Genomic DNA, 24155 nt, shown 5'->3' with positions numbered 1-24155 from the left:
GAAAGAAGTACTTTTCTCGCTTTCTCACAATACAAGAACTCGTGGGCACTCCATGAAATTGCTGAGCGGTCGGGTTAGAACAGATAAAAGGAAGTACTTCTTCACCCAAAGAGTGATTAACACATGGAATTCACTGCCACAGGAGGTGGTGGCGGCTACAAGCATGGACAGCTTCAAGAGGGAACTGGATAAACATATGGAGCAGAGGTCCATCAGTGACTATTAGCCACAGGGTATAGATAGAAACTCACAGGCTGGGGTAGGTGATGCACTGTATTCTTGGTGCTTGGGGGGGGCAACAGTGGGAGGGCGTCTAGTGTCCTGGCCCCACTGATGGACCTCCTGATGGCACCTGGTATTTTTGGCCACTGTGTGACAGAGTGTTGAACTAGATGGGCCACTGGCCTGATCCAACATTGGCTTCTCTTATGTTTTTATGACTCCTGAACTTGTATGGCTGCCTTTCCGTATAAACTCCAAGTCAATGGTGATTATATATCAACTTGTCTCATCCTCTAACTTTCTGGAAGCTTTGTGCTCCCTCTATCTATTCTTTTATAACACCAGAGTTTTTATGCCTCTTCTAATGCTTATTTATCATGGCAATAAATATCGGCAGTGACATAGGGTGTAAATTAACACATCTTGTCCAGAGTCTCTCTCATTGGAGTAGATTGGCTTCTTGCGATTTTTAATGGGTGGATGAGCCAGAAAGCAAGGCTAAGAGCTTCAGGTTCCTGTGCTTATATTTGAAATGGCAGTTCAGTCTGCTAATTCCTGCCTCCCAGTGTTGCTGAGTTATGGTTACAATGAAACGTATTGACTTTTGGCGTTTGAGACTAGACTGGGCTGGGAAGGCTTTGTTTCACAAACATTTTCACTGCACTGAAAAGCTCCCCTCCCTATTTTTTAGCAATTTTTAGGGGATATGAAAAACAGTAGGGAAGTGTTTGTAAAAGGGAAGGACCTGCATGTCATGACAGTGGTCTATCCTTCAGTGCTAATGAAAACACTGCAGTTCAGTGTGGAAAACCAGAGGAGCACAGGTCTAAATGAACACTGGAATATGCATCCAATTGCAGACTTGCTTGCCTATGGGGATGCGTGCCTTTGGGTGCATTTGGCCACACATCTCTTTGTCCTCAGTGAGATGTGTGCTCAAATGTGCATTTCAGTATGTGTGTTCTGGCACAACAAGAGCTCGATTGGGACTTCAGGGAGGGCAATGTAACTTTGCCCTTACTGTCATCACCACATAGCTAGATCTGATTACTGTATTCACTATATGATCCCTGATTGCCTGGGATCACATTGTGAAGGACAAAGAACCCCTGTTTAAAAAAAAATTAAATGGTGGAGAGGAGGAGGAGGAGGAGGAGGAGATTGGATTTATACCCCGCCCTTCACTTGGATGATATGGTGATCCAGGATGAAAACCTGGATGAAATGGTGATAAAGAAACAGCCGGAGCAGGCTATTGTGATGAAGAAGTCTGGAAAACAGAACAGGAAAGGTATACTCTGAATGGCTTGGAAGTCTATATGAACAGCTTAAGGCTGTCACATCTTGGAGTCTGCCAGTTTTCATGGTATCCTATTACAGTCTCTGCGATACACCAAGAGCAGACCTTAATACCAATTAATACCTTCAGTGTGTCAGACTGAGACAGTAAAGGAGCGGAGAGAGAGAGATGTTCTTGGTGGCTGCCCTCCAATTAATTGGACTCACCTGCTACAGGCTCCTCAGAGTCTATACCTGAGTGCCTTGTGAAAGTGTTGGCAGGCAACTCTTGCTGGGCTCAGGAAAGGGTGGGAAAACTTCAATTTGATTTTATACAGTCCTGTTCACCAGTTGATTATCCTGCCCCAAGCCCCGAGCAATGGGGTGGGCATGTCAATTAAAGACTGTCTAGATGTCAAAATCTTACATCTCTCTTGGATTTCAGCAATGATGGAATCCACACACACATGCAAGAGAATAGGCAAGAGTGTTCCTGTGACCTCCACTCCAATCTAGCACAGAAATTTGTGGCTTCTATGGAGTCAGTGCTGTGCAGTGCTACAGTGTTGATTAGGGAACCCTGGATTAAAATCTGCACTCGAGTCATATAATTCACTTGGGGGAGGAAGGGCCTTTGAAACCTTCTTGAGCTGCTTTATGGGAGGATGGGGTAAAGCTATCATGACTAAACAGGACAAGCCTATATTGCAGATTTCAGTTGGTTTCACAGTCACCCCCTCTCTCCGTCTTGTGCAGCAGGGCTGAGGTTTCCATAAAAGAAACTTGCCAAATCCCTCGCAATGCCACAAGATATGGAAATTAAACTGGATTTTTTTTAAAAAAGCCTGCTATGAATTGTCTCTCTAAGAATTCTGTCATTATTCCCAGTTGGGTGAAGAAAGCAGGGCATTCTGGAATCTTATGGGGTCTCTTCTCCCCCAGTTCTTCTTTTCAAGCCCCGCTGACTTCCGAGCAGATGCTTAGTGACTTAATGTTACAGCAGCAACAGCTGGATGTTCAGTTGTGACCCTTGTATTTCCCAGCCCTTCTATATTCTCTTGTTTTAATGCAGATCTGATCTCCAGAATCGAACTTGCTGGTGGCCTGGGGGCAATCCTTCTCTTGCTAGTGTTGCTTGTGACTATCTATAAATGCTACAACATAGAACTGATGCTGTGTTACCGACAGACATTTGGAGGCGATGAAGCAGTGGACGGTAAGAAGGAGCTTAAAGAATTTTGAAAAACGTTTTCATGTCGTGTCCGAAATATTAAGCAATAACAGACTGCAGGCAAAAAATGCTGAAAAGGGAATAGATGTCAAATGCACTGATGACTTTGCAACCCCCCTGAACCGAAAAAACCCGATCAGTGCAAACCCCCCACACACACACACACACACATCCCCACCAGGAATTCTAACAGGGCTTGTATGAGAGACCACCCCAGTGGGTTCTTTCCAAAATATCTCGATCAACTTCCCGGAGATCTTCATAAAACTCTAGATGAGCGGGGGGGATTATTCTTGAAGACACATCCCCAAGGATGATTTGTTTGGTCATTTGTATTCCTGTTCTCGGCGTCTAGTCATGCCGGCCACATGACCACGGAAATGTCTTCGGACAGCGCTGGCTCTTCGGCTTAAAAATGGAGATGAGCACCACAACCCTAGAGTCAGATTCGACTGGCTTTCGAGCAAGGGAAACCTTTACCTTTGCCTATTCCTGTTCCATACCTAATCAAGAAAAGTCAACTCCCCCCATGCCTTGTAGCCGTGCTAGGATTGCCACGTCCCCCCAGCCGCTGGTGGAGGGTGGAGGGTAGGGGTTTGGAAATTCCTGGAGATATGTGGGTGGAGCCTGGGGAGGACAGAGACCTTGGTGGGGTACAATGCCACCCTCCAAAGCATCGGTTTTCTCCAGGGGAACCAATCTCTGTAGTCTGGAAATCAGCTGTAATTCTGGGAGATCCCCAGGCCCCCACCTAGAAATAAACAATACCACGGCTGTTATTATTTTTCATTCACCCACCTAGAGGCTGGCATCCCTAAGCCAATAGACTCTTATCTTACTGGAGATACATAATGTTAGAATTGTAACAAGGGAATCTCTCCTGGGATGCCTCCCATTTTTCAAACAAGGATTTGAACAGAAACCAAACTCCCCCATTCAAAACAGATGCCCAGATTAGAAGCAGAGCCAAATTCCCTCTCCCAAACGGACCCTGTTCATAAACACCTTATCTCTCTGAAGACAAAAGTGTGGACTGATTTTGAAGAACCTGTTTTCTTTACCTGTCCTTCCCTGAATAGACAAACATACCAAGTTCTCTCGTACCAAGTCAGACCACTGGTTTACCCAGCTCGGTGCTGTGATAGGTTGTGGTAGCTTCAGGAATAGGAGAGTCTTTTTCAAAACCTGCTGCTTGAGACCCATTAATGAAAGATGCCAAGGACTGAACCTGGGACCTTCTACATGCAAAGCATGGGCTGATTTTGCCTGGTATACTCAGGAGGGCTCTAAATGTACCCCATACTTAGATTCTGCCCTTAGAGCAGAAAGGTGAGTAAGCCTGCTGCAATGGAAGTGACATTTAATTGGTAGCTAGTGGCAAAAGGGTTAACTTGAACTTGAGAGATGGATGTGGTAAACCAAAGTTGGGTACAAACAATGGTTGCTTACAGGTAAACCCTAAGTGAAGCACAGTTGGAGGCCATGTCCAAACCAACAAAGACCATTGAACATGAGGATTTGCATGGAAGTATGAGTGATGATGCTCCAATTGAGTGCATTCAGCTTCGGAATGCAGCAGTTGCCACTTCACCTTTCAAATGTGGTATCCATTAGGTGGTGAGAAAAGATATCTCTGCTTTTAATCATCTGTGGCCAGTGGCCAGCTGCTTTGCAGCACTCCATCGCTCTCAGGAAATATCAAGAAGCACAGGCTCTTTGGGGGTTAAAAAGCTGATTTCCTTCTGCTAACTGAACTGTGCAGTGACCCAGCTTTGTACCATCCATCATATCTTCTTGCTCTCGTATTGAAATATGCCATCCTCTTCCAGAGCCAGTAACAGCTCCCTGGAACACCTTGTTTTCTTCAACCAGAAGAAAATCAATTCTCTAGCTGAGAAAATAAATGCCCGTGTCTTGACAAACTCTCCCCTATAAGTCACCACCAGATCTGTTTGATGAAAATTAGGGAAATCACCATAATTTGAAGAACATAAATGAACAAGCCAGGATCTGATTGGCAATTTAGCCTCCCTTTGGGGCAGAGGATTGATTCTTTTAAACTCGCTTTCAGTGATTTTTCTCCCCCAGTTGTTGTCGCTCATTGAAAAGCGGTGCTTCATAAGCATTCTATACTTTTGTCCTCACTACATTAACCATTTGATTTTTCATTTTCTGTAAATAATGGAAGCTTGCAAATACCAGGAGAGCAACTGATCACAGCCTTGTCTCCCCCCCCCCCCCCACCCCCCGATAAATTCACATTCGCGGAAATGACATAAAAGTTGGTGTTGATGCATTTAATGTGTTATAAATGCATTGAGACACATATATATTAAACATTCAGTTACGTATATGATGTAATAACGCATTAATATGGGCAATGAAATAATTTGTTTATGCAGTTTAATATCTATTGTGAGGGCCAAGGAGGGCCTCCTCATTTAAAAATGCAGCCGCATTTTAGATAAGCATATGGAGCAGAGGTCCATCAGTGGCTAGCCACAAGGTATAGATAGGGACTCTGGGGCAAGTGATGCTCTGTCATCTTGGTGCTTGGGGGGGGTCAACAGTGGGAGGGCTTCTAATGTCCTGGCCCCACTGGTGGACCTCCTGATGGCACTGGTATTTCTGGCCACTGTGTGATACAGAGTGGTGGACTGGATGGGCCTTTGGCCTGATCCAACACTGGCGTCTCTTATGTTCTTCTGTTCTTATGGCACTCTTGTTCCTCACCCCACCCCACATGTGTGTGTTTTCAAGTGCCAGAACAGTCAGGAGGGGTGGATTGCAAGCTTGTAGCAAGTTTGTGCCACCCCACCAAGTTGATTTTCACCCACGTTTTGCTCCTCTGCATAGGATTGTTGGTCTGTTGCAACAGATAGCCGTAACTGCTCTTCTAGAAAATATCAAAACCAAAGTTTAGGTTTTGTTTTTATTTGTTTTTAATGCATGTGGCTTTGTCTGCAGACAACAAAGAATATGATGCTTATCTTTCATACACCAAAGTGGATCCAGATGCATTAGATTGCGACAACAGCGAAGAGGACCAGTTTGCGCTTGAAATCTTGCCGGATGTTTTGGAGAAACATTACGGATACAAGCTCTTCATTCCAGACAGGGACCTGATCCCTACTGGAAGTAAGTATCAATCTACTCAGGGCTTGATTTGACCCATCTGGTGCTTCTGAGAAGGTACAGCCTGCTTTGGAAGTTTTCATTTCCTTTCTGATTACAGTGAGGCGTGACCAACAAGCTGGGAACTGAGCAAAACTGTAAACAAAAACTAGAATGTGAGAGGTTGCTGGAGGGGGGAATCCAGAGAGGACAGCCTCATTGTCATTGGGATGGTGTGAAAATGTGCATTTCTTTAGCCCTTTTCAGATGTTAGATCCATGCGTACTGTGAGCCTGGCAGTGGTGCACAGATCCTTCTAATTTTTTTAAATTATTATTAGTTTTTATTGTTTGTTTAGCCTGTTACATTGAGTATTTATAGTTATTTACATTTTCTCCCCTTTCCTCCCTCCCTCCCTCCCTCCCTCTCTTTTAGTCATAGTCTTTTCCCCCCAGCCAAGGGCACAGAGTCTTAATCTTCCACTGAATGTCCTTCCTTCTTTCTTTCAGCATCCAGTCTAAGTAGATCTTCCATCTGGTCTTGATTTCCGTGGATTTTTCTTCCCATGTTATTCCCTTGTTGATTGATTCCACAATGTCTGACTGTATAAAATCAAACAAATAGTTGTGCCAGATTTCTATTGTCCATTTACTTTTGTCTTTCCAGCCCAGAGCGATAACTGCCTTTCCCGCCAGTACCATAGCCTTAACTAGATTTTGAGTTTTCTTATCCAATAACGGGCTTCCTATTGTGCTTAACAGCATTAGGTTAAAGTCTATAGGTAATGTTACATTGCATACTTTCCTAATGATTTCAGTAATTACCCTCCAAAAGGTCTTTACTTCTGCACATTCCCACCACATGTGCGCATACCAGCCTTTAGACTGTTTACAATCACAGATCCTTCTAATACGACCAGTCTCTGAGTTGGCTGAACAGGGGCAGCAGACGTCTTTTGTAGGCATGTATAGTTCTGGTATACACAAAGCGACTACTGGATTTTCTAGAGTTCTGGTTCACGCATACTGAAGCTGTGTGCTCATGGAAATAATGTGTGTTGCCCCTGTTCAGACAATATCGTGACCTCACATATTGGGAGCATTGCGGGTCACACACACTCCCAAGTTGCATGATTGTCTGGATCCTGCACGGACATAACGTCTGAAAAGAGCTAGTTTTTTAAAAGGAATATTTCATAGTATAGCTTCTATTCTTTGTTTAGTTTATTATACCGTAATATCCTTCTAGCCAGTTGGACCCTACAGTGCCCTTCCCTTCCCTTCCTCTGACTCCCTTCTACCTAAATTAGTGCGAAGCTACTATATGGTATTCCTATCTGGATTACTGCTTTTAATAAAGCAGTTGAAGAACTGCAATCCAAATTCCTGAGGAAGATTCTGGGGTTGCCTTCGTGCGTATCTTATGCTGCCATTTGTCTGGAGCTTAATTTGAGACGGTTAGAGACCAAGGCCTGGATTATTACTTTCAGATTTTGGCTACGTCTGCATTTTAGATGTAACCACAATAGCCTTATCACCTATATGCTGGAAGAATCTCAATCCTCTGCGTGGCTTATGGCTATTGAAAAGAAAATCACTTCTATTGGTTTTAACCTGAGTGACCTTGTCATCCGGTCAGAGCTTGAGGTCTTTACTTTGCTTAAACAGAGACTTATTGATATAGAGTTGCAAGAGCTCAGAGCCCTTGCCTCCGGAAGGTGCTCCTCAGTAAGGTGGGCTTATCCCCTTTCTGGTACTCTACCATATTACTTTTTCTGTCTGACTTCACCGCAAATGTGTAGAGCTTATCTGTTGGCCCGTCTTAATGTTCTCCCCTCTGCTATTCTTGAGGGGAGATATAAGCAAATTCCTTATTCAATCAGGTTCTGTGGTTGTAACAGAAGTGAAATAGAAACTGTTGAGCACATACTCTTACACTGTAAATTGTTAAATGACATTCGAGTGGAGTGTATAGAAGCCCCCCTTAGGATGGTAGCAGGCCAATCAGATAGAATCAAGGTACAATTTCTCCTTGCTTCACGAGATCTGGAGATCATTGAACTGACCGCTAAGTTTCTCCATTGTTTTATAAAACGGAAGAGTAACCCTGATCATATTAATGATTCTTAATTTATAAGTCTAAAAACTTAAGTTTAAAAGTTTAGAATGCCAATTTATTTTATGATTCAGGCATCTTTTGTATGGTCAAATCTAGCTTGTGACAACTTGAGTTAGGCCTGACATAGCCACGACTATCTATTTTATAATTTCTTTTGGATTGTATTATTGGTAAATGCTTCTAATATTGTATGCCAATAAAAGGTATTTGATTTGATTTGATTTTACTCCCTTCTACCAAGTCTTAGCAGAATGAAGTCATGGGATCCACCCCATTATGATAGGAGATAAAGCAGTAAATAAGGCCTGGTGCATGGTTGAGAAGAAGCTAGCATACTGTGGGGTCATGTGTTTATTTTATTCATTCATTCATTCATTTGATTTATAGCCAACCCTCCCCTGTACAACAGGCCTCAGAGCAGGTAACAACATCCATAAAACATTCCATACAGTTAAAATTTTAAAATAATTCTACAGTACAATAAAATAACAACAATCAACAACAGCTACTAGATGGCATATAAAAGGGCACAACCTAGTGCTCCTTATCCTGGGAGGGAGATAAATATCATAAAATCTGCCTGGTATGAAGGAAAGGGGAGGAGAAAGAGAAAGGGAGGCCAGTCTAAGATGGAGGAGCCATCGCTCTCCTCAGTCATAGGCCTGGCGGAACAGCTCGGTCTTGCAGACCCTGCAGCACTGCATCAGATCCCACAGGGGCCAAATCTTGCCTGGCAGAGTGTTCCATTCAAGCCCGTAGCCAGGATTTTTAAAGTTGGGGGGCATTTAAATTTCTTAGGGGGCACTGGCTCTTTCCCCGCACCTGCTGCCACTCGGGGGGGCTGTGTTGGATGGGAAGTGGTGGGGCCTTGCTGGTAAGTCAGGGGGCCTAGCCCCAAGATGCCCCACTGTAGCTACAGGCCTGGTTCCACCAGGTCGGAGCCAGGGCTGAAAAAGCCCTGGTTCTGGTTGAGGACAGCCGGACACTCTTTGGGCCAGGGATCACCAGTAGATTGTTATCACTGGAGTGTAACACTCTTTGGGGGATGTACCAGGAGAGGCAGTCCCGAAGAATTAAATTGTTCTCTTCCCTCTCCCAAATCCCCCCCTTCCCTTTGCTCCCGAGGTAGGACTGTGTGGGCTTCAACATGAGCAGGCTTCCCTGCTAACTAGCGCTTGGAACTAGGGTTTGATGTGGCTTCGCTAATTTTTGATTATGAGGGAATGTGGTTGATGCTGATGCGGGCAAAATGCTACCCAATGGGCAGGGGTAAACAATAGGAAAAATGAGGGTGGGGGCGCATCATGTGGAGGAATGAGGTGCACAGGTCCTCAGCACTCTCCTGATCTCCATAGGAGGAAACGGAGACATTTAGATCTGCACTAGGCTTAAGAGAGAAATTATAATATGATGAAGAATTATCTGTACAGATCCCTAATACATATTTGTTAGCATTTCAGAGAACTGAACAACTTAGTAGCACTGTTATCTGTGCTAATCTTCTCTGAACTTTTACTGCATTATCTTATTTTCATGACATTTGCACTGTCCCAGAATTAAATTAACCCCCGATGGCCCATAAAGATGGCCTTTTACCTCCAGACCGTTGCAATTAAATGACCAAAAGTGCAGAAAACAATTTATTTTTATTCCTTTTCTACAGATTCAAGTACACCAATTTCAGGAATAAAGGGAACAGAAATATTTTCATTTTATTTCACGGTTCAAGAACACACTGTTGTATATATGATTATGAAAGACTAGAGCACAAGTGACCTCAAAAACACTACAAAGCTCACTTTTTTTGTTAAAATTGGAGTGGTGAACTTGCAGACTGTGGTCCAGATTGTAATCTACGAGATGACTTTATCTAGCTGCAGTCATGGTGTGTAGGTTTCACTTGCCAGGAACAAAACAAGATGGCCGCTAGGTGTTATCTGTATAACATCGCTATTTTATCATATTAGGGCCAAAGAACGTGTGACACTGAAATCCTGTGATTGACATTCCAGACATATAATTTGTTTTTTAAAAGCCACATTTGGAGGCAAGGATATATATTAAGGCCATGGCAGAGGGCAAGGGGGGATTAACTCTTCCCCCCCCCCTTTATTCTTTACATGGTTGGAAATGCCTCTGCTCTGGCTACTGTAAACCCTAGTCAGGGGGGGAAAGACAACCAGTGAAGAATTTGTGGCATGGAGGAGTTAACTGTCTCCTTCCCTCAACACCTCTCTAAAACTGTGCCTCCCACGCAATTTATTTTAAGAGTCAGATCACATATGTAGAGTTCCATTCACGGCACTGCAGCACCACATGCCTGTTCTGAGAAGGCAAAGAGCACTGCCATTGTGACTCTGGAGAGGATCTTTCAGAAGTTCATTTGTTCCTCATCACGCCTCCTCTTCCCCTGCCAGAATCAATGACCTGAATTCCAGAACATGCACCTTACAACTGTGAAGCTTTTACTGCGAGTCAATGTCAGCCTTCGTGATAGACTCCTGAGGAGGTTGTACTCCTGGCCTCATGACTAATGTCTAGAGAACAGAATGAGAATTGTCAGGAAGGTTCTCAGGAATTACTTTTATATGGAGTCACATTATTGATTCATTTATTCACTTTTGGGTATTCAGAAAACTTTTATCCTGCCTCTCTCCCTGTGGGGACTCATCTAGGCCAAAGATGGCCAGTCCTCTCATGGATGTTCAAGCTGATATAGCAGAATGCTGAAAATACCGAAAACTGGCCCACCCCTGTTGTTAAAGATGGTCTTAAGTCTTACACAAGAACGCAGATCCTGGAATTAGACAGCAAGCTTGCCTTTAATCTTCCTACTTGATGTCTCACTTGACTATTACAGACCCTTAACGCATTTTAGGTACAAATGTGTGCCAGAAGAAGCTGTGAGGAGAACAAATTCTGCATTTCATGTACAGCTGCTGTTCTCCGGGCTTAGTTTAGAGTCTTAAAAGGAGAGAGTGGAATCAAAGTCTTTAAGTTACAAAAAAATATTGATGAGGAGAACAAATGGTTTAAATGAATCAGCTTCTTACCAGGTGCCTTGGTAGACAGGATGGCATTTTCTCTTTCTTTCTTTTTTTTTCTTGTCCACCTGTCATTCAGACTGTCTGGCAAACACTCATCACCATCATTTCAGAGAGTCATTAACCATCGTCAGAAATGTACACGTTACCTGAGGCTGTCAATTCTCATTGCTGAGCATTCACTATGATACTCTTTCTTTCTTTCTTTCTTCCCTCACCACAAAAAAATTCAATATTTTGAAAAGGGTCTAATTCTTTTGCCCAGAATGGAAGGAAATGCTTAATCACCACCTAATTATGACAATGCAAAATGTGCATTTGAAATGAGGTGGATTCTTTTTTTCTTTTTTTAATTCCCCGGGTTTGCAGTTAAAAAGTTGCTGAGAATCTTGCAAGAAACCAAAACTTCCTTGCATAGTGGATGTCCCTGTCATACAAACAGGTGACTGTGTGCGTCATCAGAATGAGATTAGACAAATGACTGGAGAGCAGGTCTATCAAGGGCTCTTGTACATGACAGCTAACAAGAACCTCCATGTTCTTAGGTAGTGTATCTTTGAACAACTCACGCTGATATAGTGGTTGGTTGTTGCCTTCAAACCCTCTTTGTGAGCTTTCTGGAGTTGTCGGGCTGGCCAGCATAGAAACAGGATGCTAGACTAGATAGATCTGACTCAGCAAGACAGTTCTTATATTCTTAATGGCATGGACAGTGGGGGTTTGGGGCACTCCTGGAGAAGAATTCATGAACCCATCAGCGACGTGGACTTATGTCTACACACTTCCTTTCTGCTACACACTTTGCTGCTCTCAGTAGACTAGAAGCAAATCATCACAAGGCTCTGGAGGAGGGCTACAATACATACTAAAAACTGGCTTCTTAAGGAGGCTCAGAAGTAAAGTTTTCTTTTGGTTGCTTGTTTCTCATGAACGTTTAACAGTATTGTTACTACTGATGGTTCAAATCAAAATTGGACAGGCCACGATGGTACATTTAAGAGCACCTCCCTCACAGGTGCATTGTGAGCTGAGCCTAAACTCCACAGAAGTTCAAGCCTCCATTTTGATGGGCTCCCATGAATGTCATCACATCATTGCAGCCAGACACTCCTTCCCTTCCCACCTAGCCACACTGATAGGGAAGCGTCTCAGGACACCTCTCTGGAAGGCCTGGATTACTTGTGAGAATCTGGGAGGCTGAAGTGAGCGTCCCAGGCACCTTAGCACTGGAAGCTGCCATCCCAGGACAGCTTTCATATTTGCAGCTGACGCAGACACACATCCAGATGTGCATGTGAGGCTCATCTGAGCCCCACTGAATGCGCTGCCTGCATCTTTTCATGAGGATGTGGGCCCACATCCTCACCTGGTTTTCCAGCTGTTTTGTGGAACTAGATGAGGATGAGGTCCTGGACATTCCTAGGCAAACTTCAGGAAATTTGATACATCATCTCGTCCCTTTAAAATCCCACCCCAGGGTTTTTGTTGGACGATCACACCAAGCTTTTCCTGAAAACAACAACAAAGACTTGGCCACTCTGATGATGACACAGGAAAAGGCAGATGCAACAGTGCTTTCTTCAGGCTACCTATTTTTAAAGCATCGTGGCACATGCTGTGTTCAAAAAGGCATTGCCCTCTTGCTTACCTGTGACTCGATTCTTTCTTGGAGAAGAAAGGTCAGGCTTGTCAGATTGTGGCTTTAGGTCTGGCCTCATCAGCCAGCAAAGACTTTCTCCTGCTGCTTTCTTATAGCTTGTGGGTTTGGCCTGGATGACAAGATACCAAGGCGTCCGTTCCACCTGGTCCCCTTGGGTATGGATGCGTGGCATTAAGAAGAGCAGCAATGCGAATACACTGTCAGTTTCAGCTGCAGTACAAAAGGATTGCACAGCCTTAGGAAAAGGCACACCAGGAGAAACCTTTAACACCTAGGCTGTCTCAGTATTTGGTCACATCTTTTCTGCTTTTTTTGGATTAGTCCATTGGGGGAAACAGCCTGGGCTTCTCGTTTTCCCATATAACTGCAGTCACAGAGCACAGTATCTTGCCGTGTTATATTGTAATATGATATCCTTAATGCAGGGGATGGCCAACCTGCAGCCTGTGGACAGAATCTCCTTTGCTAAATTTAAGAGGAAATGTATTCAAAAGTTTGCCAACAGTTTTATTTGGGGACAAAGTATATGTGTTTGGGGCCAACCACTTTTGATTACGGGTGGCCCAGATCAAGTATAAAGCAAATTGGATGAGGAGTTTAATTCTTGTATCGGAAGGAGAATGCAGGTGAAGGAAACTGAACTCTTCTCTCCCTTTGCTACTCACAGATGGATTAAGATAATAGAATAGACTTGGACCAAGCTGAGTCTTAACCTGTTGTCATTGTCGCTGTGGCCCAGGTCCAAGGTGAGCAGTCCCGCAGGGGCCATTTGACTCTCCAGGCCTCCAGGGCACTGGCCCTTCTGGGAACTTCCCCAGTAAGTCCATGCCTTTTACTAGCCCAACCTCTGCCTCCTCTGGTACTTTCTTGCTATTCTAACTACTTCCAGTATTGGAACTTGAAACCTGGAGAGAAGTGCCCTGGACTTAGTGCAGCCAACCAAGGCAGATTCCGCTGCATTTGTGCAACCTCCCTTTTGATGTTAAAATAAGACCTACATACAGGGTCAAAGTTGCTGCTGGAACATCCATAATCAAATTTGCAGCATACTTATCTTGTATTGCAAACCAGAAGCCATCGAGGTGAGAGAGATCAGGGCCATGACAGGGCACAGGAGCAGAGGATTTCTTTCCCCAGCATTGTTCACTTGACCTCAAATGGGCCTCTGGACTTGCTCTGTTCCAGTGTGGGGAGGAGAAAGGTAATACATGTGCCTTCTGTATAGTTTTTTTCCCCCAAGCAGGGCAAATATCAGATCTTTGAGATTGAGAAAATGACATGGGGTGTTTAATCCCCCCCCCCTTACGGCGCCACAGCCCCAGTCCAAACTGGGTGCACCCCTATAGTTGCTATATAACTACAAAACATGGATCTTCCAACATCTTGTCTAGTTGGTGTGGAGGGGCATAATTTGTTTGTGAACAGGGAATACAGTGTAATTGAACAAATGTGGCTGCCTCTTTTATGTCTGGTTAGCTCTTCTTAGGAAAAGAAATTGGGCTTCAAAATATATGATTTCAAAAGATACAAGAGCTATTCCACCCTTCAACTTGGGAACTTTGGGGTTTTATATATCTGTCATATTCCAGTGATGCCCAGGCACCGGTACTTGCAAAACCCTTTCTGCTGGGTGGTACCAAACTTTTTATAATCCCCCTGAACACTTGCAAAAGGGATCAGTGTACACAGCAACGTACATTTCAGGCCCCTGGACCAGTTGTTGTCCAAGAATACAGAATATGGCTATCTCCAATTTTATAACATGCCTCCAAATCATGGCTTACTTGTTTGGACCTTCCCTTTATTTTTAATCTATTTTTGCAAGGTGAAATAATACAAATTGAGTGTTTTTCCCCCTTGTGGATTGAGCCACTCTTGTGTACAGCTCCACACAGTGTCCAGCTTGCCACATTACATGCTTTAGAGGGGAAACAAAAATCTTTCAAAAGTTTGTTGAATGCGCAAGGGTCATTTGCAAGACCCGTTCTGCAGGGACAAATCGACCCCGCCCTGCCAACTTGCATTGAACTCAATATGCTGTGCATTTTTGGCAGAGTAATGCCTGAACAGCCACATCAACCTGGTGGCTGCAGTTGTTTGACTCCGCCCTTGGGGAAAGAATTACACGTTCCAAGAAATGCACAGCTGCCACCATAAATGATACTCCCATTTCACCTTTTGCTTCTTTAGGAAATCTATCAAAATGTATTGTGTGCCTTGAGGCCAGGACATTTTGTGTTTCTGCCCTCCCCATCCCCCTAAAAACTGGCTGCTTTTCACCTCTTGCTTTTTAGCAGTTAACAATAAAAAAATGATTTGGATCATTTTATTACTGTATAATAATCCATTATTAAATCCAATCCCCCTCATTTTCTACTCCGAGACTGACCTTTCCCTGCTTTCCCCTTCCCCCCAGCAATCAGCAGCCTTTTATAATTAAAGAGCCAAACTGCATCAAATTCCGAGCAAGAGATCGCTAAACAGCCAGTATAAGGAACCATGTTTGCATAACTGGAAATATATGACTTAGCATGGCAAACAATCAACATGCATATTAATAATACAAAATATTTCCCCAGCTCAGTCGCTGGTTGTTTTGAGTCCTGTATTAGGAAGTTGCTCACACAAGTTCTTGCAATAAATGTACACAGGAGCACCCCGAGCAACAGTTTTAGTGCACCATCATAAATCTGTACGTGGTTTGCACTTGGATTACTGGCAACTGTTCACTTCTTTCGTTTCTCTTTCTGCAGAGCATCTCCAGGAAGCCCTTTAGTCCCAGAAAAACCAGTCAGTCATTTCGTTCATATACTGCTTGTTCTAGTATCCCACCTACCCCTCCAATATGTAAATATGTAAATCAGGATAGCTATTATCTGTGCATGCCTTAAAAAATTTTCCCCTGTCTACAGAGTTCTTTGGAAACACTGTCAGATGCCATTCTTGTTCAGAAAGCTCATGAAAGCCTTGCTCATACCTTCTCCGTGTACACTGAAGGCACCAAGAGGAGGATCGTGGTGGCAAGTTCCATCCTCACTTCCATGCATGAAGGAAAGTGTGCACAGAGCCCCCTGGATATATAGCATAAAGGTAAAGGTAAAGGTAAAGGTACCCTTGCTCGAAAGCCAGTCGAATCCGACTCTAGGGGTGCGGTGCTCATCTCCGTTTCAAAGCCGAAGAGCCAGCGCTGTCCGAAGACATTTCCATGGTCATGTGGCCGGCATGACTAAACACCAAGGCGCACGGAATGCTGTTACCTTCCCACTGAAGTGGTCCCTATTTATCTACTTGCAATTTCTTGCTTTCGAACTGCTAGGTTGGCAGGAGCAGGAACTAGAGACGGGAGCTCACTCCGTCATGCAGCACACCCGGGTCTCGAACTGCTGAACTACCGACCTTCCACAGCCTGCAGTTCAGCGTCTTAACCACTTGAGCCACCGCAGTTCCATATAGCATACATTTATACATTGTATATATATTGATATACAACAACTTGGCTGTGTGCATTCAGTCAGAGGCCCTGCCTTTTGCAGAGTTCCCATTTGTGCAGACAGGTTTTTGTGAAAAGAGCTCTTTGCGTGCTTTCAGAAGGTGAGGCAGTTAGAGGCATAGACCACAGGCACAATCCCACATTCACCGAATATGGGAAGTAGGTAGGGAAATTATTGTGATAATTCTCCACTCGACAGTCTGTTCACTTTCGGCCTTGGCCCATTTGATCTAAACTATCCTCTTTGACCCACTTGGGTTTGTTAGCTCCAAAGCAAGCCTAACTGCACTTGCCCTTTATTATAGGACACATCTGTGGGCATTATTTTTTGTGAGTCTGTACCTTGTCCCCCTTCCACAGCTTCACATGCACAACTTCTCTAGTCACTGCAATAGAGCTTGCTCTACTGACGTGATGTATGTGCACTGAAACATAAGAACACACGAAGAGCCATGCTGGATTAGACCAATAGTCCATGTAGTCCAGCATACTAAGTCACACAGTAGCCAACAAACAAGGCACAGATGCCAAGGTCTTCTCCAATGTTGTCTTCTAGCACTGGTATTCAGAGGTTTGCTGACTATGGAGGTTCCCTTGATAGTCACCATGGCTAGTATGCATTGATGGACCTACCCTCTCTGTTTGCAAGAACCCACTGCATCCCTTGATGTCCTGGACTGAACCTACTTCTAATTCAGTAAAAGCAGACAGAATGCTGTAAAAGTCTTCAGAAATTTAAAAGTACTGAGCACTTTAGGAGTAATGAGCACTTCTGTTCAGAAGTTAGTCTTGTTTTATTCAATTAGACTTACTCCCAGGAATTTTCTTAGGGTTGCAGCCAGAGGTGACGATTATGGCCCACTGAATTTTACCAGTATCACAGAAGAAGAAAATGGGAGTCTTGGCTTTGGGCGGGGGGATTTCATCAAGATGTCTAATGAAAATTCATGTCTATGATTAGAGTTGCAACTCCATGGGTGCTGGGCAATTGAGGCTGGGGGGTGACCTATAATTAGGCTGCAAATATGAACAGGTTTTCAGCATGTGTGATTGATCTGTGCTTCCCCACCTAAATCGTTTTCTGCACCTATGTTTTATATTTAACTCTGCTTCTGCACTGTTGGCCAACCTTTCCATCAAAGGGACATGGGGAGAGGAAGAACATGTGCATTATAATTTGCTGTGAATCTTTTATATTGCTGGGCATTAAATGTGGCTCTCTGCCCAAGCGGTTTCTCTGGGGAGGGAATGAAAGCCAGTTACTTGTAAATCTGCACAGGCAATTTGCCCTGCATGGTGCCACACAGTGGTTTTTACTGTATCCATTAGCCTTCTGGGATTTAGAATGCAAAGCAGAAAGAACGATGAATTCATGCCCCCCTATTTCTAATCCAGGGACTGGAGGAAGATTATTTTTCTCCAGAACAACCCCCCAAACTCAGTGGAATAATTTATTAAGAATTTTACCCAGTCTCTCTCTAGTTTACTGTTTCCTTTTCTTTGTGATAACCACAAAACGCAACATATATTTTTTGTATTGCATATATTGGCCTTACGAGTCAAGATCATGGCGTACCAATTCTTCTATACCAGTAATTTGTGAAATGACCATATAGATATGTAGACATGTAGAGGCTACATGCAGCTCCTACTTTTGTCAGTCTACACAGCCAAGCTGCATGTGGGATGAGTTCCATGTGGAACAACCCTACAATGTGCTCTTTCTTCTGCAGGCTCTTCTTCCAACTGGTGTCCCTATCTTCCAATGGAAGGAGAGTCGAAAGAAGTAAGTAGAGCAGGACTTTTCCTAGTCCTCCTCTCTGTCAGGGGGTGCGGGTGAAGGGGGAGGAGACTGTCTAGCCAGTTTGTCTTTTATGCTCATCTCTAGCCAATCAGGCTTCTGTGAGAAGAGTTTAGAAGAAAAAAATTCCATTTCCACTTGGAAATATTTTTTGTCAGACTCTTTAAGAAAAATCACAAAAGTGACCCAGTGTGGTTACTCTCAGGGGTCATTTTCGGACAAAGGAAAGCAATTGGATGGAAGACAACCATGTGGGTGAGTGATTGCTGGCTGTCAGTTCTCACACCAGGAAGATCACCCAACTCAATGGCATCCCTTTTGTGAAGTCCTAATTGGATCCCAGGAGAGCCTGGCTGGCCCAATTTTGAGTAAATTTTGCAATATACAGAAATACACTTGGGACACCTCTGCGCTAGTGACTTTAAAAACTGGCTTTAATCGTCATGTCTCTCACCTGGGAGGTGCAGTGTGGGAGGGGGAAGCATTGCACCTATAACGGAATCTTCAGCACCCTCACCAAACGACACCTCTCAGGACTCCTAGGAGGTCCTTACGGACAGTTAAACTGGTATAAAAACAATATACATTTAAAGGGTAGGTAAGTAACAAAACTCTGTGATCTGGACAGGAGAGATTGTGAGTAACAGGGAAAACGAGTTACATTTTTCACTGTATATATATTGAATGGATGGGGAATATTGCAATGACTTGTTGCCCTTAAGTCTGTCTTATGTGGAAAATGAGATGGGGAATATGTCATTGAGTCCCTATGCATACTGCCTCCCTCATTCTAGGTCAACTCTGGGCAAGAAGACGAGATCAGCTTGTAAAAGCTTCTTTCCATAATACTGCCTGCTCTGGGTTGCCATCTAATTCCTCCTTGAGCACATCTTCACAGTGAACTTGTGTAGCCTGAAACATCTTTGTCATCTTCGGTGCGGTTGTAGAAGCATCAGAGCACATTGTTTGAGCTGATTTGTATTGCTGTATAATCAGGGCTAAGTGTCGTCTGTACGAGGAAATGTCAAATCAAAACTGTGAAAAAAAGAAACCCGAAAAAGGTTTAAGTTCCGGGAGCCACATACATTAAGTAAAAGTCCCATATTTTATTCTCTGCCAGTGACCCCCAGTGTAGTTGTCTCTGGTGTGGGGAAGGGAGAGAAAGGCATTCTAAACATGTGTACCGTACTCATGATGCCACACAGAATCCGAATCCGTTTTTAATGGCCTCAATGGCTGTACAGTAACCACTAATGCCTGTTCAGTAAGGCCTGGTTTCCTCAAGCAAGCAAATGAGGTGCTAGACTTTTTTCTGGATTGCTCCTCTTCAGATCCAAACACATCACTAATTGCACCTCCATCCAAACAGGAAATTAGATATTGGGAGGAAGGCCATGCTAGTTTTGTGGGGAATTTTGGTGCATACGGAAGCATTGAACCATGGAAGCCTTCACCTTCAAGTTTGAGGAGGCAGAATCCAAAAACAGGGTTACGGCCTGTTCTTCTGCTTGTGATGAGCACACTCTGAATGGCATTGTTGTGTTATGTGACATAAGCAAGAACTTCTGAAAATTAAGGCAAAAGATGGAGAATTCTGATGGATCTGACTGTGAATTAGGTATAGATCCAGTGGCTGAGAAGTTGCCCTCTCCTGCCCTAAATATGGAGTCAGAACATTTTCTGTAGTTACCCCATGATTCATAGGGATATAGGGATGATTGACCAGGGTTTTTTATAGCAGTTACCTATCTTGCAATTTAGGATCAAGCGTTAATCTCCTGTGTAGCAGAGATGTAGAATCAAGTGCAAAATGTGTGTAGATTTCTATAGTAAACTAGCAAACAGTGGGATTTCCTTGTCCTGCTTTAATTGTGAGGCTAATTTATTCTGTACACTGTATCTCTCTTTTACTGTCTTTTCTCTTTTTATGATTCACAGCTTACCTTGAAGATCTCGCAAGATGCGTAGAGCAAAGCCGAAGACTCATTATCGTGCTAACTCCGGATTATGTCCTCAGGAGGGGCTGGAGTATTTTTGAGATGGAAAACAGGCTCCACAACATGCTAGTCAGTGGAGAAATCAAAGTGATTTTCATAGAGTGTCCCGAATTAAGAGGGAAAGTGAATTACCAGGAAGTGGAATCTTTAAAGCACACCATCAAACTTTTCTCAGTCATTAAATGGAATGGTCCAAAAAGTAGCAAACTGAATTCTAAGTTTTGGAAGCGCTTGCTCTACGAAATGCCTGTGAAGAAAAAAGAGGTTTTATCTCGTCGTCAAGTCCTAGATTCGGCCGAACAGGGTCTTTTTGGAGATCTCCAAACGGTACCTTCCATTGCCGTGACAGACACCTCTGCCTCTTTGGCTGCATCACAAGCAGACTTGGGCAGTTATCAACAAGTGGATTCTGCGCAAACAAGACATTACTGCAGAGGCTATGAGTACGACATGCAATCCGCAACCTTGCCATTAGCTGCCATAAGCAGTAATCACCACACTTACTGCAACATACCCCTGACTCTACTCAATGGACAGCTGCCTCTTAATAGCAACATGAAAGATGCTCAAGAATTCCATAGGAATAACTCCTTGTTACCATTATCAACAAGGGAGCTTAGCTTCACCAGCGATATATGGTAGCAAAAATCCGAGTGTTGCAACTCTTGATTATTGATTATCAGTGAGACAGATTCTTAGAGGACCTTGAACCTAAAACATCAGGTGCCAAAATGTTTTGCCAAGTCACAAGCAACTCACTTTTATACTTGAACCTCTTTGTTTACATTTCAAAATTATTAGCGGGGATGGAGGGGGGTAAACCTACTTTTGTAGTTCACTAATAAGTTCGTATCTTTTAATGTACAGTTTTAATGCTTCTTTATTACAAAACTATAAGGGGGCATGGGAGAGTATTTTAAAAGAAGGGTTCACAGCCTGATGATGGATTGACATTTAGTGCTATATATGATAAAGCAAGACTCCTTCTTTATATATTAGTACGTCAGAAATTTAAATGGAATTTTTTTAGAGAGAGCACTAGATAGAAAAGACAACACAATTTGCAGATTTGAAACACAGCTAGCTACAAAGGGAATGATTTTCATTTCAAGCCACACCTGGAGGACCCATGATCAAAAGTGGAATATTTTATCCTCTGAGATTGTCACCAATACATTTTAGAAGATGGGCAGGTGAACCTCTGTAGTGACTGGCAGCTTTTGGTTATTTTCCTCTCAGCAGTATCTATGGTTGGAAAAGAGTACAGCATTCACTTTCACGCCATTCGTCGTTTTGTTATCAGGATCTTTCTTACTTCTACTTGATGGTTCCCATTGTGTTTTTCTTAAGCAAATTCCTAGGAAGTTGACGACATTTTAAGGTTTGGTAGATTTTTTTTAAGCTCGTTTAAGCTTGCTATGCAGGTTTCTAAGGACTTCCTTTCACTTTTTACGTACCAATCGGATTGTCTTCTTGTTAACCAACTGCTGATTTGAACATTTCTTAAACTTCTTGACCTTGTAAGATTTGTATTAATGGGTAATGTAACTTTTTATTTTGCACAGGGTTATTTATTTTTCTGATTCAGTGGTGTTACAACTTACAAACTGACATTTTGACAGAGAATATCACCAACAGAAAAAAAAATACAGCAATACTCACAAACAAAAGTGCTGAATTACCAATGGTATGACTTCCGTTGCATTGATAATCGCCTAAAACAGAAAAGGGAGTTTACTCTCTGTGGGCATAATCCAGGAAAAGGTTAATAGTAAGTCCCATCAATGGGACATTTGATGGCAGGTCTTGCATTCCCTGAACGCCTCGGTTGCCGTTTCTTGTGGCTCCATCCTACAGATGTTAGAAGGGGACACTCATATGTTTCAGTAATATCTCCCTTTCTCTGTGAGCAATCTGCAAAAAGCAATCCCTATCTCACAACATTTGTTTACTGGAACGGGGGCCTGAATGCTGAAAGTGCAACATAAATGCCAGTTGTTATTACTGTTATTGCACTGGTTTGAGAAATCAGCCCGTTGATGGCCTCTCCTATGAGATTTCCTCTGTTTCTGTAAAATATGAAGATGGTGAGTCCAGGCATTTGGGGATGCCCAGACATTGGAAAAGAGCCCCTAAAGCACCATAGTTTTCACTTTTCACATGAAGGTCAAAAGCAACGTAAGAGACTTCTTCAGTTTTCAGGCCCTGCATCTCCTGGGTTTGCACTTGGGCCCTCAAATTCCTGGAGCTAACCCTGCAGTACTAAAGTGACATCAGATGGAGCCACAGAGAAACAGTAAAAACACAGTTCCCAGAGACGGACTTTCACCATATTGTGCCCAGAATATTTGTGCCACGCTGTATGCCTTTTTCAAATGGCAAAAACGGTACTTACTTATGTTCTTGGATGTCTAGAGTACACTTAGAAGTCATTCCATGTTACGTGCCATGCATGCTTTGAAAAAAGAACAACTGCCATCAGAATGAGGCCTGGTTTACAGTTGCTTTTAGAGGCATAGTTACTACTCTGCTATCACTGTGCCAGTAGGGACACCTTCTGCCCATGGAGTTAGGGTAGTCAGTCCACATGGGTCCCACCTGATGTGTTGCCAGCACAGGATGTAACCATGGAATCCACACCTGCCAGAGATGTACAAGAAATATTCATTACCACAGCAGTTCCACAAGAGACAAGAGATGCTGCTCAAAGTAATATGCAAACAGGTGCTGGGATTTTCCAGTGACCAAGAGCACATACGTGGTCAGCTTCCCATAGCTGGGCACTGGAGAGCACGACCATTTCTATAGGAAGCATCCTAAGCAGACATAGGATTCACGTTCTACATTCGCTCTTGGGGTTCGGTATGGAAAGCTAGCCAGATAGTTTTTGCATCCTGTTCGAATCCCAATGCCAATTCTTCATATAAGGAAATCAAGTCCAGTTAGTGATCATGGATTACAAACAGTGGGAGAAAAAACATCTGAAGGCACATACACAAGAAAATGATCAGCCTAGTACTTCATGATATATTTTTGAGGTGGCAAGCGGTACTCAGGTGGCATGTTCTTCCCATACTAGAGTTTTGAGAAGTGCCACACATCCACAGGTTTTTAAAAGTCTTGTTTTTCACTTGCTTGTTTTGCCTGTAATCCTGGCGTTTTGTAACTGAGACCGAATATGTACAGGTGATCTCCACCATTATGGCAATTGATCCTCCCCACGATCAAGTTTTTATTGCAGAACGGTTTCATTCTATAGCCTTCTCTGTGGCTTTATGCCCATTCTTGACAGAGATGTTGTTTTCCGGATGCTACACAGTAACTGATCTGATGGGACATTTCTTGGACACTGCTCCAGATAACTCCCACATTCCACAAATGGTTGACAAAGAAGAAGGAAGTGGAAATCAGCCAAATCTACATTGAAGGAACCAGATCAGTAGGCCAAATAAAAAGCAGAACACTGAAATCATTCGCACAAACATCTACAAGGTGGGGGACATTTATACATCTCTTGTATTATTGAAATTGATGCTATAGTGTTGCCAACCTCCAGGTTCTCCCAATATTACAACTAATCTCCAGACTTCAAAGCTCACTTCCCCTACAGGAAATGGCAGCTTTGGAGGGTGGACTATATGGCACTATACCCTACTGAGATCTCTCCTGTCCCAAAATTCCCCTTTCCACAGGGACCACACCCAAATCTCCAAGACAGAGCTGGTAACTGTAGGTGCAACAAATGGCCGGCTCTCTACAAAGTCCCAGTTGATACAATTTTATCCTTCTGTATAAGACCTTTGAACCTTAAATGACTCACTGCTGAATTTATCAGATTGATTCGATACGCAAGAAGCTGAAATTTATTATGCAACTCCAAATTCTGCAAACAGCCATTTGTACATCACTTCCTTGAAATTTGGGATATGAAACTCTTCTCTCTCTCACTCTCTCTCTCTCTCTCTCACACACACACACACATTTGTATATTAATACATTCCCCTGGATCATAGAAACAACCCCAGATGTGTAATAATCCACAGATGTTCTGCGCACCTCTGTTGCTAGTCCAGTTTTCCCTCTAAGCTCAGTTAGTGTGAGCTAGCTCACAGGTTTTTTTTAGCTTCCAGCTCAGACATTTTTGTCTTAGCTCAGGAAGGATGGCTCCAAAGCAAATTAATTTATGCAGTAGCCAAATCA

The 24155-nt window shown here is 43.3% G+C and overlaps 1 protein-coding gene across 1 annotated transcript in view; it reads left to right on the top strand.

Moving 5' to 3' along the window:
• The window catches only part of IL1RAPL2 (interleukin 1 receptor accessory protein like 2), a 299699-nt gene extending 279102 nt beyond the window's left edge, over positions 1-20597 (top strand). Inside the window, exons 8-10 of the mRNA XM_015408385.1 lie at positions 2573-2716; positions 5699-5869; positions 19897-20597. Of these exons, the coding sequence (XP_015263871.1) occupies positions 2573-2716; positions 5699-5869; positions 19897-20597 (1016 nt within the window). The remainder of the gene's footprint in view (positions 1-2572; positions 2717-5698; positions 5870-19896) is intronic.
• The last annotated feature ends 3558 nt before the right edge of the window (positions 20598-24155 follow it).

This window comes from Gekko japonicus, unplaced genomic scaffold, assembly GCF_001447785.1.
Source record: "Gekko japonicus isolate JY-2015 unplaced genomic scaffold, Gekko_japonicus_V1.1 scaffold643, whole genome shotgun sequence".
Classification (NCBI taxonomy): domain Eukaryota; kingdom Metazoa; phylum Chordata; class Lepidosauria; order Squamata; family Gekkonidae; genus Gekko; species Gekko japonicus.
This window is presented reverse-complemented; position numbering and strand designations above follow the sequence as displayed.